This window comes from Equus quagga, chromosome 18, assembly GCF_021613505.1.
Source record: "Equus quagga isolate Etosha38 chromosome 18, UCLA_HA_Equagga_1.0, whole genome shotgun sequence".
NCBI lineage: Eukaryota > Metazoa > Chordata > Mammalia > Perissodactyla > Equidae > Equus > Equus quagga.
Genome location: NC_060284.1, coordinates 5,714,843 through 5,732,888, shown reverse-complemented (window position 1 = coordinate 5,732,888; position 18,046 = coordinate 5,714,843). Strand labels below are relative to the sequence as shown.

General features: G+C 37.2%; 1 protein-coding gene across 2 annotated transcripts in view; it reads right to left on the bottom strand.

Annotated features, from left to right (window-relative positions):
- Positions 1 to 1,171: 1,171 nt before the first annotated feature.
- The window catches only part of MIER1 (MIER1 transcriptional regulator), a 59,303-nt gene continuing 42,428 nt past the window's right edge, over positions 1,172 to 18,046 (bottom strand). For both annotated transcript variants that reach the window (XM_046645243.1, XM_046645245.1), the window contains 6 exons: positions 17,041 to 17,192; positions 16,213 to 16,294; positions 14,972 to 15,066; positions 11,565 to 11,692; positions 7,081 to 7,220; positions 1,172 to 4,163 (listed from right to left, as the gene is read on the bottom strand). In XM_046645243.1, the coding sequence (XP_046501199.1) occupies positions 3,835 to 4,163; positions 7,081 to 7,220; positions 11,565 to 11,692; positions 14,972 to 15,066; positions 16,213 to 16,294; positions 17,041 to 17,192 (926 nt within the window). In that variant the 3' untranslated portion in view covers positions 1,172 to 3,834. The remainder of the gene's footprint in view (positions 4,164 to 7,080; positions 7,221 to 11,564; positions 11,693 to 14,971; positions 15,067 to 16,212; positions 16,295 to 17,040; positions 17,193 to 18,046) is intronic.

Below are 18,046 nucleotides of genomic sequence, written 5' to 3'. Positions count from 1 at the left end.
GTGGGCACAAAGGGTGAAGTGGTGCACCTGCAACACGACTGACAAACAATAATGTACAACTGAAATTTCACAAGGTTGTGAACTATCATAATCTTAATAAAAATTTAAAAAGATACCAGTACAATACTAAGGGTACATAATAAATGAGGTTATAAAAAACTGATAGAAGATCAAGAGGCTAATTCAGATATTTAAATACATACAATCAGACCATAACTTGGGGTGGATGACCCTTTAAGATTCTGCAAAGGGTAAACAATTATTAAAGAGCAGAATGGATTTTATGATAAAGAATCAGTAGAATCATGTGATAAAGAACATGTCAATTTAGAGACAGAATAAAAAGTTAGAATTTGGAAGTTCCTCGTTCCTCCCTGTAAATATTATATGGTTTTCCACAGTGGCATTTTTTGTGAATATGGATTATAGCTGGGAAAACCTTTATTTCTGACTTGGTATTCAGTGGTGATACTGAGCCAGTTACACACGCCTGGGGTCACCTGCACACACCGTGCCTATGGAAATGCACCAACCCTCACTTATTCAAAGTGCCCACTCTTAATTTTCCACTGAGAGCAAAGCAAATATTGTGACAAAGTTTTTGCAAAATATTATGTGATATGAGCTGCAGGGCAAAAGGAGGGACCAAAATATTTTTAATTATATAGTTCAGGGGAAGAGAAACAGGTGAAGAGAGGTCCACAGACCAAGGATTTCTCTGCAGAAAAACAAAGACAAAAAGACATGCCAAGGGGCTGGGTGGGTGGCGTAGTGGTTAAGTTCACGTGCTCTGCTTTGGAGGCCTGGGATTCGCAGGTTTTGGAGCCCAGGCACAGACCTACGCACTGCTCATCAAGCCATGCTGTGGCAGGCATCCCACATATAAAGTAGAGGAAGATGGGCACCGATGTTGTTAGCTCAGGGCCAATCTTCCTCAGCAAAAAAGAGGACTGGTGGCAGATGTTAGCTCAGGGCTAATCTTCCTCAAAAAAAAGGACATCACCCAAGATGAGGTAAGAAGGATTAGGAGCCCCTGAAACACTACTTCTAGGAGCAGAAGGAACAGAGATGGTATATATTTGCATTGTAAACAATGCGCATCATACAAACTGAAACGAAACCTAGCTAATCAAGCTAACGAAAATCATTCACGCAACATTACATAGGCAAATCATGTTTAAAAAAATATTTTAATAAGCATATTCAGAATGGCAGACAGGGAATGGGAGAAGGGAATTATTTTACAGTGCAAAATTACTATGCATAAATTTAAAAACATGTAATTCATAATTTTAAATGCCTATTTAAATATTACTTCAAATACATTTTAACGCTCAACAGATTTGTGTTGAACTGAGTTGCAGATTCTGAACTCTATTTGAAAACACATCATAAAACAGAACACCATTCCAAATGAAAATGATAGTGCTTTGCTGGGGGAGGGGGGCGGTTTGGGGTGGAGAAGGCTAAGTAACTATTAACAAGGCTTCTTTTCCCAATGCAATTTGTCAAGAGTTCAAGAGTTATGAAATGTATTAAATCTTAAACAAATTCATGATATTAGTAAAAATCTGAAAGTAGTGCAATGACTTATCAAGTTATAGTGGCTGCATTATGAAGAACAAAGTACTGTGTGAAATACCTGTATAAACACAAAATACAATTAAATATTTCTTTACGAAAAGCTGAGCAATTATGCATTATAATAGTGGAATGTCTTTCCTTAAAAAGATCAAGAAAAAATTTCCTAATATGTATACGTGTGCCATATTTGCAAACATGCCTGAGAATTTACTAAAATTGTTCCTGTAATATCAGTTTGCAAGAACTTCACAAACCTGCAAACAAAATACATCTTTTAAAAAAAGGTGAAAATGGCATCTCCAATGTTGCAACTTAAAAAGTACAGCATCACTATTTGTTTGCAACATTTCTGCAGATCGTCTGACAAAGAGCTGCAATACTCTGGATTCATTTTACAGAATCCGATTTAGAAAATGCACTGTGGCCATCTGCTAAAGCTGCCATTCTGGAGAAATTCATGTTCCAGGTAAAACAAAACAAAAACAACCAAAAATTCACGCTTCTCAGCACGTCCACCCAAAACTTTGATTTACTTGGATATGTTTGTAACAACAGTGAATGTACATTATATGAAGTCAAGTGTTGGAAAGTGGCTTTTAACACTGTTGGGGGGAAGAACGCTGTTCACATTGGTGGAGGGAAGCCGTCTGAACATATTAATAATACTTCATGGGGCTAAGGCCTAAACCAGAACTGCTCAGTGCAAACCTCTGCTCAATTGCGTCAGCCAGCTGAGCCAGTAAATCAAGACCACAGAACACTTATTAAAAAGGCATCGGCTCCTGAACTGATGGCTAAAAATGACTTAGTAGAAGCATTTGGGGTATGCCTGTGTGATAAAAACAAGAATAGTTAATAATCTTTTACAAAAGTTTGGATATAGGTTGGTCTATCAGCTGTATAAAACTACATTTTTTAACAAGAATTTTGCACTAAAAATAAGACGGCACTCTTGCGAGGCTTTGCGAATGGACGATCCTGTGGGTACTCACACAGAGCGATGGCTTCACATGTCTGCTGCTCATCTGGATGTACACCATCAAACCTGAAGGACTGGACTCTAACTGGAAAAGTCGAAAACCTTTTCTGACTTCACCTTTTCCTCATAAAATCAATATTCTTGCCTGCCAACTCCTTGTGTGTGCCAATTTCTAAATATCACTTGACTGGTTCCCCTATTTAATGCAAAAATGGGAGGTTTTTTAATGCATATAAAAATAACTGGACAGGATTCTGGTCAGCACGATACATTTAAGCACTTAAGCCAACATTAAACTTTTATCTTGCTTCAAAAATAATTTTGAAAATTATAGCAAATGCGAAACAAACTATGTAATCTAAGTATCACGCTGAATTTCAGAATTCTCAAACTATTTGTCCTTAAGTAGAAATTTGAAAAACAAATTTTCACAATCCTTTATGAATGCTTTTACCACCCGGATAAGAAACATGACTTAATTACTACACACACACTTAAAAAGTCATTAAAAACCTTAGCAAAATAAAATGAAAGCTGACAGACTCAGAATATCAATTCCTCTCATAAAAGTTTACCAACTGTACAAGTTAAGAAAATTATACAAGCTTTTGTATTAAGAAAGGACAGCTCAGTCAAGACATATGTACTGTAAAAATCTTTCAAAGGCTACAAAGAATCTGGAAAAATACAGAATGTATTTCTTAAGCCCAGATAAGAATATGGAAAGACATCATTGATGTCAACAATTTTACATACACAAACCTGACTTGGTTTATTTTTAAAACTTCTATATATAAAAAAATCATGCTAGCATAACTTTCAGGATTCATAAGGGTTTCCTTAATTATGATACTCAATTTGTATGGAGAGAAAAATGTCTGTTATAAAAGACATTTCAAGAAACTCAGAAAGTTGTTTAAGCAGAAAATTGAACTTGATTTTTTCTTCCCTGCCATTGAACTAAGCACAGAGTACCTTGTAGTGAAATTTTAGGATTAATACATCAATGAGAAGGTACAGATAAATCTTTAGTCCATTCAAATTTACTAAACTATTTATTATATTCTTAAAAGGGTCTTTACAGTTTTAAAGTAAAAAATCTGCAAAAGGCAGAATTATGAAATCTTATTTACTAAAGTTAGGACTCAATTCAAATTTTCAAATTTTTACCAACTGCTTCAAGGAAATCAACTTTTTAAGGTAACCCATCAACCCTGAAAATTTAAGTCACGCCAGAATTTACTTCAAAGAAAGTAAAATGAGTCTAAAATTTAGTCATCTGTGTTTTCAAGTTCTTCAAATTTTCCCTGTGAGATGGCTTCTTGGAGAAATTCAGAAGAACCTGGACTTTCTTTTCCATTGCTGTTTACCCTTCGCCTTTTGGCAGGTCTCTCACTTTTTTCATCAAAATCATTTTCATTTCTTGCAGTCACATGGGCAAGTTTTGGGTCAGTGGTAAGGTTATCTGTTTCATAGCCATTAGTATCCATATCTGCATGAAGTGGTTTCTTATTTCCACCTGTTGGTCCGTTAATGTGCAACCCTTCAACTTTTACTTCTTCTTTGTTTAATATTTCACCGGGTCCATTAGATGACACCCCTAAGTTGGAAGAAACATAAATGAAACTGATAATACTAAAAAGTTAAATGTGTAAACTATTATAAAACAGCTTTTCATCAAGAAAGGAAGGTATCAGATCTGTGTAAACGTATGTCTGAAACCTGGCTCTATTTACTTAGTATCTGTGTGACCTTAGGCAAGTTACTTACACTCTCTGTACCTCAGTTTCATCAGATATACAAAAAGGACAATCACAGGTTTACCTCACAGGGTTGTTGTGAAGATTAAATAAGTTAACAAATGTAAAGAATTCAGAACAGGATTTGGTGAATATTCAAAGCGTGCTGGTATTGTGTGACAACAAACAGGCATTGGATCTGGTAGGCTAAATAAGCTGAATTAAATAGCAACGATATGCACATTGATTATTCAGATTTACCAAAAAGTTTTTAAAAACCATGTAAAAAAAGAAATATATTTTCTTTAGAAGCTTGAGTTTTCTACTGCCATATAAAATCAGTATGACATGACTTTCGTATTCTTTTGTCTGTTTGGTATTTTTCTGGTGGGGCAGATTCACCCTGAAGGAACATCTGTTGCCAGTCTTCCTCTATTTTGTGTGTGGGATGCCTACACAGAGTGCCTGATGAGTGGTGTAGGTCTGCACCCAGGATCCAAACCCGTGAAGCTGGGCCGCCGAAGTGGAGCATGCGGAACTTTAACCACTCGGCCACGGGCAGCATGGACTTCTTTATTCTTAATGTAAATCTATACGTATTGTGCTTTAAGGGTAAAGATCATATGCTGTATCTAAATGGATTTAAATAACCTGTCATACTGTTAAAAAATTAATGCTTGAACAGTCCAAGCATACACTTGAAAATGCTAAAAGTAAAAACAAATTCCTCTGTAATAGGCGAGAAAAGAAAGAGCATAATTATTCTAATAAAAGCAAGTAACAATAAAAAGGTCATGTTACAGTTGCAAAAGGGAGTAGAAATTTTGGGGATACTTAATGTAAAATATAGAATGCACCACTGGAGATAAAATTTAATTATCTGAAAAATATTCAGTATAAAGGATGAACCTCAAATACTACATTTTGGTGAAAGAAAATATTCTATATTCTCCAACTCGAAAATATTCTATACTCCCCAACACTCAAAACACAAATGCACACGGGGATGATGCATCCGATGACACTGAAGGAATGATTCTGTTGTAGGAACCCCAAAGAGCTAGGTGACACTGTGATTAGGTCAAAATAAGATTTCAAGACACTGGGGCCAGCTCCGTGGCCGAGTGGTTAAGTTTGCACGCTCCGCTGCGGCGGCCCAGGGTTCGGATCCTGGGCGCGGACGTGGCACCGCTTGTCAGGCCACGTTGAGGCAGCGTCCCACATCCCACAACTAGAAGGACCTGCAACTAAGATATACAACTGTGTACACAGGGGGTTTGGGGAGATAAAGCAGAAAAAAAAAAAGAAAGAAAAGAAAAGATTGGCAACAGTTGTTAGCCCAGGTGCCAATCTTTAAGAAAAAAAAAAAAAAAGATTTCAAGACACTAATGAAAGAAAGACCCTTATAAAACAAAGTTGAGTTGGAAAGTTCCTTCCTTTCTTTGAAAAACCTGCGAATCTTGATTGTAGGTACCTGATTTGAATGGCTTCTGGGCTACTGAGTAATTTATAGGTAACTTACAACACTCTCCTAGACTAACTGCATGTTCTCATCAAACGGTTCAAAAAGAAAAAAAGGAAAATGATTTATTTGGTGTTATGAGCAAACGAGAAAAGACAGAAGAGGTACCAACAGTCTGCCTTCCTGGGCTTCCACCGCTAGTCCCAAGGTCAGAGTCTCAGCTGCTTACTCTACTTTAGAATGGAGGTGGCTGCCGTTAGACATCATGGCAGTGAACCTGTCTGGATCAGGAAATGGCTGCTGGGCCCTAATTTCTGTTTGTTTGCTTTGTTTTTAGGGGCGAAGTTTGGAGGGTCATCAAATGAACAAAGCCTATTCACTTGGCAGTGCCAGTGTGAGACCTTTGGCAAGAACAAAGGTCAAACCTGTCAGTGTTCCTCTGCCACCTTCTGTCAGGGCAGGTGAGCTCTCCACTGGCCCTGCCCGAAGGCTGGCACATCAGCACGCAGGTGGGCAGAGCTTTAGGCCACAAGTGTCCTAGGGAGGAATGAGGGCTTACTACTTTCTGCTTGGCAACTGTCTTACTTAGGAAGACCATTTTAATAAAAGTAGAAATCAAAATAATTCTCTGACAAGGTCTTACTGATCAGCACAGTGATCTGTGGTCCATTGTGTATTTTAAACAAGAACATTATCTGAAGCAAACTTATCAGTATGCTTTTTGCTTCCACCTTGCATGGAGATAAAAATAGAAGCATTTCTGTAGAATATTAGTGCACAGGCTAATGCCTGTGTTATCTTTCCTCATCCTTCAAGGTCATTATGCTATCAGTGAGAAAAATATTCAAAGCAGTGCTTGTGCTATCTTCTTTTCATCTATATGCTGAAAGCACTTGCCTGACCAAGTGTTATTAAGCTCTCAAAGTATTTCATAAATATCTGTGTATTTCTGATGTGAAATGGCTGGAGTTTCAGTCTAAGAGTTAACAAGAATACTTACGTCCAGGCATCCCAACTGGATAAGAAAACAGATGTTACTTAAAAAGAATAAATTTCTTAAATGACACGTTGATAACAGACTTTATTAAACTTAAGATACTTTCTAGTGATGTCAATAGGATTCTTTCCAAATAGTTTCTATTCTCTGTGTGTCAGTATCTATGTATGCTGATACTATGTTTGTCATCTGGTATTTACAATTATTACTTTAACTTCTGCTTTGGAAGTTTAACAGAAACAAAACTGAATTTCCCAGGCTCCTGACAGCAAAGTGCGCCTCAGCAGGAAGAAGTACAAGTGCGCCTGGGGCTGCTCACCGTTCTGAGCGCTGGCGCTCCCAGCACCGTCTTCCTTCTCGGACTGGCTGTTACTGCTGCTGGAGGCCGTGGGTGGAGGGGACGGGGCGCGGCTCGAAGCCGCACTTTCACTTTCATCCAGAAGGCGATCCATGTAATCCCTTAAAATTAAGTAAAATAATAAAACAATTATTTACTTATATTAAAAACAGCTGAAAATTAAAATTAAGGTTCAATTTAGGAGGTTTTATTAACAAACATATCCTCATTTTCACTTACATTCATTCCAGTGCCTCATCTATCACACCAGGATTTGAACATTTAAATGGAAAGCTCCCTTGGTTACATGTTTGTAGGGAAAAAGGATAAGGGCTGTAAACTAGCAAATTTTAGACAACTATATGAAGTTTTAAAACTTTTAAAACTGTAGGCAAGTGCTCAGAGGGACCCAGCTAAAATCAGAGGATTTATAAACGAAGCGAGTGGTATGACGTCGATCAGAAGCCGTACAAAGAATTTCTGAACAGCCACAGACTGGGATCTTCAAGCTCCTAACGACTATCTGAAGGCTGTGGCAACACCTCAGAGACAAACAGGGCCTAACAATGAACCACTCTCTGACCTTCCTGAATACCTTCTTTATTACCTTTCTGCTACACCTGAGCTCCAAGAGACTAAGTTCCTGGGCGTATACCATTAGAGGTGAGCTCACTTCTTCTCTGAGTCACTCCTGAACTGTCCGACAGGGAAAGACGCTTGTGGTGACTGACACTGGGTAGGGGTTAGAAGATCTGGGCTAAAGAAATACTTCTCTCTCTGAGGTTTAGTGCCTGTACCTATAAGATGCATGCAATACCTGACCTTTCTACCACACAGGCTGTTGTATAACCTAAGTGTAGGAAAGTGTCTTGTAAGCTAGAAAGTGCTATTAAGTCAGTAGAATGAAGGTGAGCAAACTACAGACTGTGGGCTCGGCCACTTGTTTTCGTGAATAATATTTTACTGGAACATGGTCACACCCATTCATTCACATAGTGTCTGTAACAGCTTTTGTACAACAGCAGAGCTAAGCAATTGCAAGAGAACTTAAGGCCTGCAAAGCTTCAAGTATTTTACTCTCTAGCTCTTTAGAGAAAAAGTCTGCTGAAGCCTGCATGCAGTAATTCCCCGAAGGCAGGCATTTATCCCTGCACCACCGATACCCAAGTTGTGCATGGCATGGAGTAGAAGCAGCTCAATAAAAACTTAAGTACATTATTTATTTTAAAATTCGCCCAGAATAATTATAATAGAAATATTAAGAGGAATATTTCTGAATTTTGTGAACAGGGTAAACAAGAACGTGGGTAAGAGGAAACAGTGGAAGGGCTCAAGACTTGACTAAAAGTCTGTAGTAACAGTGTACACAGACTATCAACTGTGCTTATCATCTCCAACTACAGGATTCCACCGTCCCCTGCGTTCTAGGGATATAAGAGATACAGGGCCATGGGACTCGAATGCAGGAAGCTTCCAAAGTCTGAGGTACAACACAAACACATGTCAAAGAACCATGGAAGACCACAAGCTCATCAAGTTAACATTCTAGGTCTTATTCTCCTCATCTGTCAATGGAAGGAATTGAACGTGACGCTCTTTACAACCTCTTCAGCTTTATGCCATCCATCATCTTTACAGAACAATTATGTAACAGGTCTGAAGCACACAGAAGCAGCAACGAGCATGATGAGTGCCTAAGGGACTTGAGAAGCTAAGGCTAATAGGAACAGATGATGCACGAGCAAGGACTGTTGGAGACACATTTGGTATGGTGGGAATGGACAATGGAGGACATGAACAGCCAAGCAAAGGAAGCTAGAGTTGACTAGATATCAAAATTACTTCAAGTTTCTTGAATATAGCAATGATACTGCGAAAGAATTACTATTATTTCTTAAAGATTAATGGCATCCAGAATACTTAAGGAAGGAGAAGAGTCAGGTAGACCATACAGGAGTTTGGAGCAATGTTCAGATAACTGGAGTTACGCTAAGTTAATGTTTACTTTTTTAAAAAAATTATTTGCTAGACTGTTACAGTGAAATTTGCGATTTGCATATGGCTACTAATTCTTCCAGGCAGTGAACAGAGTCTGTAGTAGGATCTTTCAGAGGCTGTTTGCAGGCAGAGAAGTGGCAAGTGTGCTTCATTCTGGTGAACAGACAGAAGGTAACGATGTAGCAGACAAATGAGCAAATAACTTTCAGGATAATGCACTCTAACTATGGATTTTGACTAAAAAAGGAAGATGAAAAACTTCATTCAAACTTTTGTCTGCAGGCATTAATGTTTTGTGCAGTCACTTAAAGTGCAACTATTAACAGAAAGAGAAGGTCCTGGAAGCAAAGCAAAAAAATATCTCGTGTGTACAGAAAATCACAATTTCTGCTCATCTGGGAAAAACGTACGGTCTGGCCACAGCTTCTTATAGGATATGCAACACAGCCAAAACTGTGCGTGTGAGTGAAAGGTTACAGTTCTCTCAGCTAAAAAGCCTTTAGGAAAGACCCAGCGGCCCAGGACTAAAGCCTCCGAAACCACTGTATTCTTGCCGTGGGGTAAACACATCTGGTCACCTCATACCATCACACTAGGGGCCACTGTTAACTCTGACGGCCTGAAAAAAAGAGAAGCTATGGGACTACTGTTAACTATGGCTACCCTACCTACAGAATCCTTAACCTTAAGAGGAATCAAAGTTACAGATTGAAGTATCTTCAAAAATGTTCAGAGGCTAAGAAGAGAATATTAGAGAAACTAAAATGTTTGGCGGCACATCCCTACCTAACCTGTCGAGCTTGACGTCACAGAGGACCAACTAAGCCAGCCCACACCACTTCCCTTGGTGATGCTTTCTGAAAGAGAAAACTGGATGAACCATGGGTCTGACCAGCATGGCAACTCCTATGTTCTTACTGCTGATGACGACAGATTGCCTGTAGTTCGTGTGTGAACATTATTTCTGAAATGGGTGAAAAAAATGAAAGATGTTACTATTGCTTTTCCCTATAGAATAGCTTGAAAACTGTGACTATTTTAAGATATACTCTGAAGACTAGATAGCTATATCTAGTTCTACATTATGCCTCACCACTATGAATAAATAATCCAGAAAAAAATGTAACTATAAATTGATAACATGCTTAAGCAATTATATAAAATTAGGAATACTGTCATATATGAAATTGCACACTAGCCATCACAAGCTTTGAATAAAGGGGGATGAGGCACAAAGTCCAATGTCCCATGATTTCCAGGGGCAATCATATCCATTTATTTCCTTTTAGATAGTTTTGATTTGGATTTTAGTGTTTGATCCTCCAGGGAAGTGACGAACAGAGATACCTGCAAATGAACATGACCAAGAAACAGGCCAGCCGAGGACCCTAGTTTGAAAAGCATAATCAAATATGCATGTAAACACATCTTTCAAAGGCAGCTGTTGGGCCAGCCTCCAGAACTTTACTGGTGCACACTTGGCCAAATGAAGTCACAACTGTGAATTATTTTTATTCCATAAACAGGGAATAATCAAGGACAGTATAGTAAAGTTAATTCTACTATAACAATTCATCAGTATTTTAGAACTTATGTGAGACAAAGGGTTCAATGCTCTATGTAGTTAAGTAACAAATTACTAGTGGCAGTGGGGACAGTGTTTCATTCCAAGCTAGACTGAATGAGGATAAGAGAATGTGTGCAGGGACCGCAACAGACAGAAGGCATTTTGCATAAAGAGTGCATATACTAACAACCCATACTGTTAACCCTGGGAGTAAGCTACAGTTGCATTACTAATTACTAAACATTATTTCTGTTAGAGGAAAGGTTTCGGGAAATCTAGGAAAAGAGAAGTCACCATGCACATATGCTTTCCTCTGTAAGAAACTTTGTAACAAAAAAGAAAAGGCAATTTGACCTTGATTTATTATATCCCTATGTCTTTTCCCTTTTATATCATCTATACCCAAATCTTATTTTGATTCTCAGGATCAAAAGTAAATTGGATTAAAAAAATTTTAATTTTCCTTCCTCTTTGAAGGGCCTCTATTAGGCATACGACTGTACAGTTTTAGGAAAGACAGTCTCCCTTTCCAATTCTCACTGCTCTCGCAGTGTTTCCAGATTAAAACTGTATGTGCTTATACTGAATGGAACAGAAGTTAACAAAAGCATGCTTACACAGCTATTCTGATCCCTTTTCTCTCAGGAAAACTACTGAAAATTTACATTCTAACATCTACTTTGATACACTTGTCTCAAATAGGATGAACTGTAGTTTACAGTGTTTTCTAAGACACTGAAAAGTCTAAATGACCCAAGAAGATATATCAATAAACGGATATATCTAAACCAATGTGAACTCCTATCCTATTAAAAAATGAAGATTCTAAAAATTACAATTTTCTCGAGAAATTTAGAAAAACTTAACAACAAAATGACTCAAAAGAAAAGATAAAACTCACGTGACACCAGGATGAAGATTATATTTCTTTTTTCCAAATCGTGTTTGCTGAGCAAAGAAATCGTAACGTTCAGATTTTTTCCACATATAATAGAATGCTACACATTCACCAACTGACCTTGTTCGAACCTGTAAGAAACAAAATAGTTTTTAAGAATCATCTCTTTAAAGGAGTTATTTCATGAAAAATATCTGAAGTTGGAAAATAAATTTAGCTGGTCCTTAAGTAATAATATATAATACTATGTATAAAATAAAACACTGCAGCAGCTGCGTTAAAAACTATTCTTTTTAAACCCCCATTAAGAGAAATAATACATTGGCAATGTATTCATTCAGTCTTCAGATATTTAGCATTATGTTTTTTAAAAGGTTATCATCTTTACTACAAAAATAAATACTTGTCTATTGAAAATGTTTGGAAGTAGTATTTGAGTTAAAATAATACTATACATAGTTTACAAATACTTCTACTCACAGAGCACCTATGGAGTCTACATTTAAATTTCCATGTAAAGATTCTCTTACTAGTCGCAGTGGTGATCCAGACTATTAATTTACTTTCTAGAAAGGCTGAGAATATTCCACAGCGAGTTAAGAGCTATTATAATAATGCTAATGCTTTGTTGACTAAGTTATTCCACTGGCTTACGGTGCTATACCTATTTGTGTAACTGAATGTTTCCCCTTTCATAATGTTCAACACCTATGGGACTGGCAACTAACGCTGACAAAAATCCCCCTTTTCACTACTTATCTTGCAGAGCTGGTAGGGCTGATGTATAGAATAAACTACTGGGAGTTTAAAAGGAGAAAAGGTATCTGGCGTGAGTGTTTGGGATGCAAGATGATACTGCTTTAACCCATAAATTTCTGATCTTGAAGCAAGTATCCTAAGATCAACTTGCGGACATCCTTACTGTCACCTGAAACAGGTTTTTGTTTCTTCCCCTCTGCTTGTACTTTATAACGTTGGCCCATGTTGCTCTAGGGCTTTAAAAAAAAAAAATCATCTTCTCAAGTTCTTTTTTGCCTCCTTCAGAGTCTTAGTTCTAGATAGATACAAGCCAAGTCAACCGTACTTTACTGAAAACAAAAACTGTAAAGACATTTTAAGGCATGCAAATTCAACATTATGAAAAATCCTCAATAAAATAAGCCTCCATAATAGAACTTATGAATAAGATCCAAAATTCAATTCTAGGTGTGAAGACAAAGTCAACGACTTCACTGGACGACTACTCTGCCTCGTAAAGAATCACCGTCCTCCCTTTGTTCACTAGGACAACTAGTGTATTACGTGCAGGTCAGCTGACTTCTGTAACACCAAAATATCACTTTCCCAGATATTTATAAAGAAATCAAGGTCTTATTTTCTATGTGACATCAACACATTTTTGGCTAGTAGTTCCAAGTCACCTAGAAAGTTTGTATTTCTTAAAAACGGGGATTTCTGGGAGGTTGCTGCTGCTGCTAGTTACATCAGCTTATCACTGAAGGGGTCCCCTCCAAAGGTAATCCAGCATGGTTTGGTCAAAAGTGTTTGAATTCAAGCAGGAATGCTAGAAAACTCTTATCCAAAATGTCATCCCTTTCAATCATGAAACAATCCATTATTATTATTTTTTTTTTTTTGAGGAAGATCAGCCCTGAGCTAACATCCACTGCCAATCCTCCTCTTTTTGCTGAGGAAGACTGGCCCTGAGCTAACATCCATGCCCATCTTCCTCCATTTTATATGTGGGACGCCTACCACAGCACAGCTTCATGAGCAATGTGTAGGTCCATGCCTGGGATCCGAACCAGCAAACCCCGGGCCACTAAAGCGGAGTGTGTGAACTTAACTGCTATGCCACTTGGCTGGCCCCTATTTTTTTTTTTAAACAATCAGGAACATACATGGCCAGTCACTAGCATAATGTACTCCTTTCATACAGTATTCACTTTTTGGAGGTTATCAGATGATCTGGATGCAACATTAAGGGGTACAGATAGATTTCTGATACTAATGCTAAGACTCAAAATTTCTCTATTAGTTATGTCTGATGTCAAATACCAAAATAAAATAAGATAATCAAGAGTAAAATAGTTAACGCACAACGGAACTAAGAAAAATGAACTCAGAGGATTTGTAAACAACTATTTTATTTATAGAACACAAAATAGATCCTGTTAAATAAGTATTGAAACAATCAAGTGGACACCTCCAACCACATCCAGAGGTATAAAAAAGGAGGATGTGGTGACCAGCTATTTAGAGCCTCAGACGTAAGCAAGCCCAGATACTTTTCAACAACATCTCAAAGAAGCCATCACACAAAACTCAGATGCTATCTTTATGGAAATGTGTAAAGCCAAGCTCCTTGTCATTTATATTCACTAAAACAGTGATAGTTATAAGCCTAGAAATTACTTAATTTCCTACACTTTAACTCTGAGATTTTAATTTTGCCTGTTCTAATTTCCTATAAGAACAAAACATTCTTCTATTCTCTATATTTGTGTAGTTACCATTAAAAATCTTACCTGATTTCCGTTTTTAAAAGAATTAAACCTAAATATAAATCTGCAAGTAATTATGAAGTCCTTTTGGGTACATACTGACATTGTATGATTGATATTATCCATATGGAGTGATAAATGATGTTAAATAAAATTTTCAAATTATAAAATTATAATAATGTATAAGAAAGCTGACTTATTCAGATATGTATTCTTCTGGAAAACTGAATCTTAATTAAAACCAAATTAAATATTAAGTATCTGATTTTAGATCAGGACTTAAGCAAATTTAAAAAATATTTTAATTATAAACAACGTCACGTTAAAAATGCTTTAAGGGGGGCCGGCCCGGTGGCACAGCAATTAAGTTCGCGTGCTCTGCTGGTTCGGGCCCCAGGTGTGGGTGTGGGTGCTCACCAAGCCATGCCGTGGCATGTGTAACACATAAAATAGAGGAAGACGGGCAGAGATGTTAGCTCAGGGTCAGTCTTCCTTAGGGAAAAGAGGAGGATTGGCAGCAGATGTTACCTCAGGGCTAATCTTCCTCAAAAAAAAAAAAGCTTTAAAGTTTCAAAATTATTTTCAAGAGGCTCCTTAAAAAAATCTGTCACAAGTATGTGGAAAACAGCTTTAAATAGTTACACTGCACACACACGTCCCACCTGGAAGCTGAGGAACATATTTGTAAATGAGTCTAATTCTTAAGGCTTCCAATATCACACACTGCCAACAGTCACCTGGCAAATGTATGGCAGGAAGTCTAGACACGCTTTTTATAAGAATTCCCTAAATAGGAATATATTAAAATATTCATCATAGAACCTTTACTATCAGAAAATAACTAAGATATAAGATGATCAGAGTTGTTAAATTTCTTATAGTAAAAGAACAAATATCATTACTTACTTTATTAGCCTGAATCAAATGAAAATCCTTTCCATAGGCTTTGAGCCCTTGTTCAAAATTTCTACACTCTTCCTCTGTCCAAACAGACAATTCCTCTGACAAAATGGAGGGAAAAACTGTTAAGCAATATTCTCCCAAATGTTCCATATAACAAACAAAGCTGCAAATAAAAGTGTAACTTTCTGGTAACAATGAAGGAAGTATTTTACTCCTGACCTCTATTATTGATGGCTACAAAAAGGTAAAGTGATGAAAACTCCTTATTTAATAAAATTTTGGATGATTTGGTCAGTAACTTTCTAACTTCAACTTCGGCCATTTTCTCTTCTATTCTTTGTGATCCAACTAGACTGGCCACCTTTCAATTCCTTAAACTTGCTCTGTTCTTTCTTTAGACTTTGTGCACGCTGCTCCCTTTGCCTAGCATTATTTCCTACCTCCCACCTCACCCCCTTTTCCATCCCAGCAAAAATATCACTTTGTTCTAGAAGCTTCCCAAACATCCTCACCCTTTCCCCCACTAGGTTGAGTCCCACTGCAGTAAGTCTGAATGGCCACCTCTCATCCTCCTTGGAGGAACTCAGGACTTCTATTTTTCAGCTTCCCTTCCCAGGCTCTGAGCACCGTGAGGCAGAGATGCTATTTCCAGCAACGCCCTCAGAACTTAGTGGGCCTCCCAATGTTGCTGAATGAATATGTATCTTCCATTTGTTACATAATGATGTATCAACAGTGCTCTCAGTGAAGCAGGGTAGGAGCCAGTTTAGAGTTAAAAAACACCAAAAACTTGGATTTTAGTTATGGCTTCATGTTTATGAGTTACGTTTGCCTCAGCTAAGCTACTGCAGTTCAGAGATGTCAGTCTCATCAACTTTAACATGAAAATAACATCTTTCACATTACTTAGCTCATAGGGCTACTACACCAAGATCAAAGAAGAAAATATTTATTAAAATGCCTTAGAATTGAAAGGCATTGTGTATTTTTACTTAATTGGCCTTATTTTCCCATAAAGAAGGAAGGGACAGTCTTAATCCCATTCCCCATGTGTATAATACTTGTGTAATACACAAGTTATTTAACAAGTTATAATGTGTTATTTGCTGTTAAGGACCTGTTTACTGAAATCAAAAAGATCAGTATTATTAAACTTAGGATATACCTAGTTAAAACTGAAGAGCTTAAGTTTTAAATTTCTGCTCTATCATGAAAACAAATAAAAATTTAATATTTATGCTTACCTCTAGCTGCTTTTACATTAAATCTTAATCTTCTCAATGCTTCTTCTGTGTCAAAATTGCATTTAACCAATTCATATAATGCCTAGAAAAATAAAAGGCCTCAATATGTGATCAGAACCATGAACAGTTCAAGGCTACAAGTTCTTAAGAGACTAAATGCTTTTCCAGAATCCAGTGTGTGTTTTCATTCTGTCTAGAGGACAAATAATTCTAGTGAATGAAAGAGAACACGAAGGAAAAACAAACATTAATTCAATCCTGATAATTAACTGCCTCTAAATATGTAGAATAACTTGGCAGCCACAGTATCCCAGGAATTTAGAAATAAAAACAAATCATTTTATAAAAATCACAAATCCTTCCTTTTTGGGATTTTGGGGTTCCTATGCTAAGATAATTTAAAACAAATCAGAAAAGAAAAACATTGATGCAAAAAGGTAAAAAAATATAATGCTGTTATTAGGTTTGTGGTAGGCACTGGTCGACCATGTGCATTATATCATTATCCCAGATGTATATTCCCAACTTGATGATGTCCACAGACCCTCAGGAATATCCAAAGGAACCTCAAAGCCTAACAAAAAACATATACAGGCAAAATGAAATACCAAGATTTTCGTTTGTTTATTTGAGCTGAAACTCTATCAATGGAGTGAGTGTGTCAACAATGGGATCTTGCGTTGATTAACGTCTCATATTCCCTGTTGATGACATTACTGGAATTTTGTGGCTAGAACAATAACACTGAATGTGAAAGCATTTACATTTATAAATTATATGGTTAATTTATTTTGGGAAAATTACACTAGTTATTTCTTATTCATGTACCTGTTCATTGTCTTTTATGTGAGATCCTTCAGGAATTGCTTCTACACCTTTCTCATCACCCGTTCTTCTAGACGCATCCTTGAGAAACACAATCACTTTATCTTCTGCTAAGTGCTTAGGGTCCCACAGGAGCTGATCATCATTTTCATATACTAAATTAGTAAAATATAATGTTAATAATAAAATGCCAAAACTTGATAGTTTGCGTTAAAACATATCACTGAACAAATAACTCACACTTAGAGCCAAAATACTGGAGCGGAGAGGTGAAGCAGGGTGCTACGACTTGCGTGCTTTTGTTCTTGGGAAACACTTACAGCCTAAGCAACTTAAGCAAACTCAACAGAGGGGTACCACCTCTATGCCCCTTTCAGATCCAGTGTGACTTAGCTGGAGCTTACCAAATTCCACGCTCTCTGTTTGAACAGCACCGCCACCACTTACTACCTGTATGACCTTGGGCAAGTTACTTCCTTCTCTCTGCCTCATCTGTGAAATGGGATAAAAACCCAACCACATGGGGCTGTAAGGATTTAAAGCACTTTAAAAAAATCCTGGCATAAGTAAGTCTCAATGGATGTTAGCTATAATTTAATTTTTGAAAAGGGATGTCTAAAACAGTGCTCACCAAATGTGAATACTGCTTATTTCTTGGTGGTAGGATTTGGGACTTTTCTTTCCTTCTTTATATTTTTCTATGATGCTTGAAAATGTATTATAACGAGCATAAATTGTTTTCATAAAAACAAAAGTCATTCCTTTTTAAAAAAGCCATTTAGGTTTCATCATAATTTCCATTATGCTAAGATTAAAGCCTAAATCTCATCAAAATCTAGAAAATGAAAAGGAGGAGAACCTAAGATGAGAAACTGTGGAAGTATAACAGGAAGATGAAAACAGACAAAATTAAGAATGAACAGCCCCAAGACAGAAGGAGGACCAAAAGCGCGTCACCACAGCACCTAGGGCAAGCAAACGCTTCCAGCACGGAGACTGCTCAGATGTC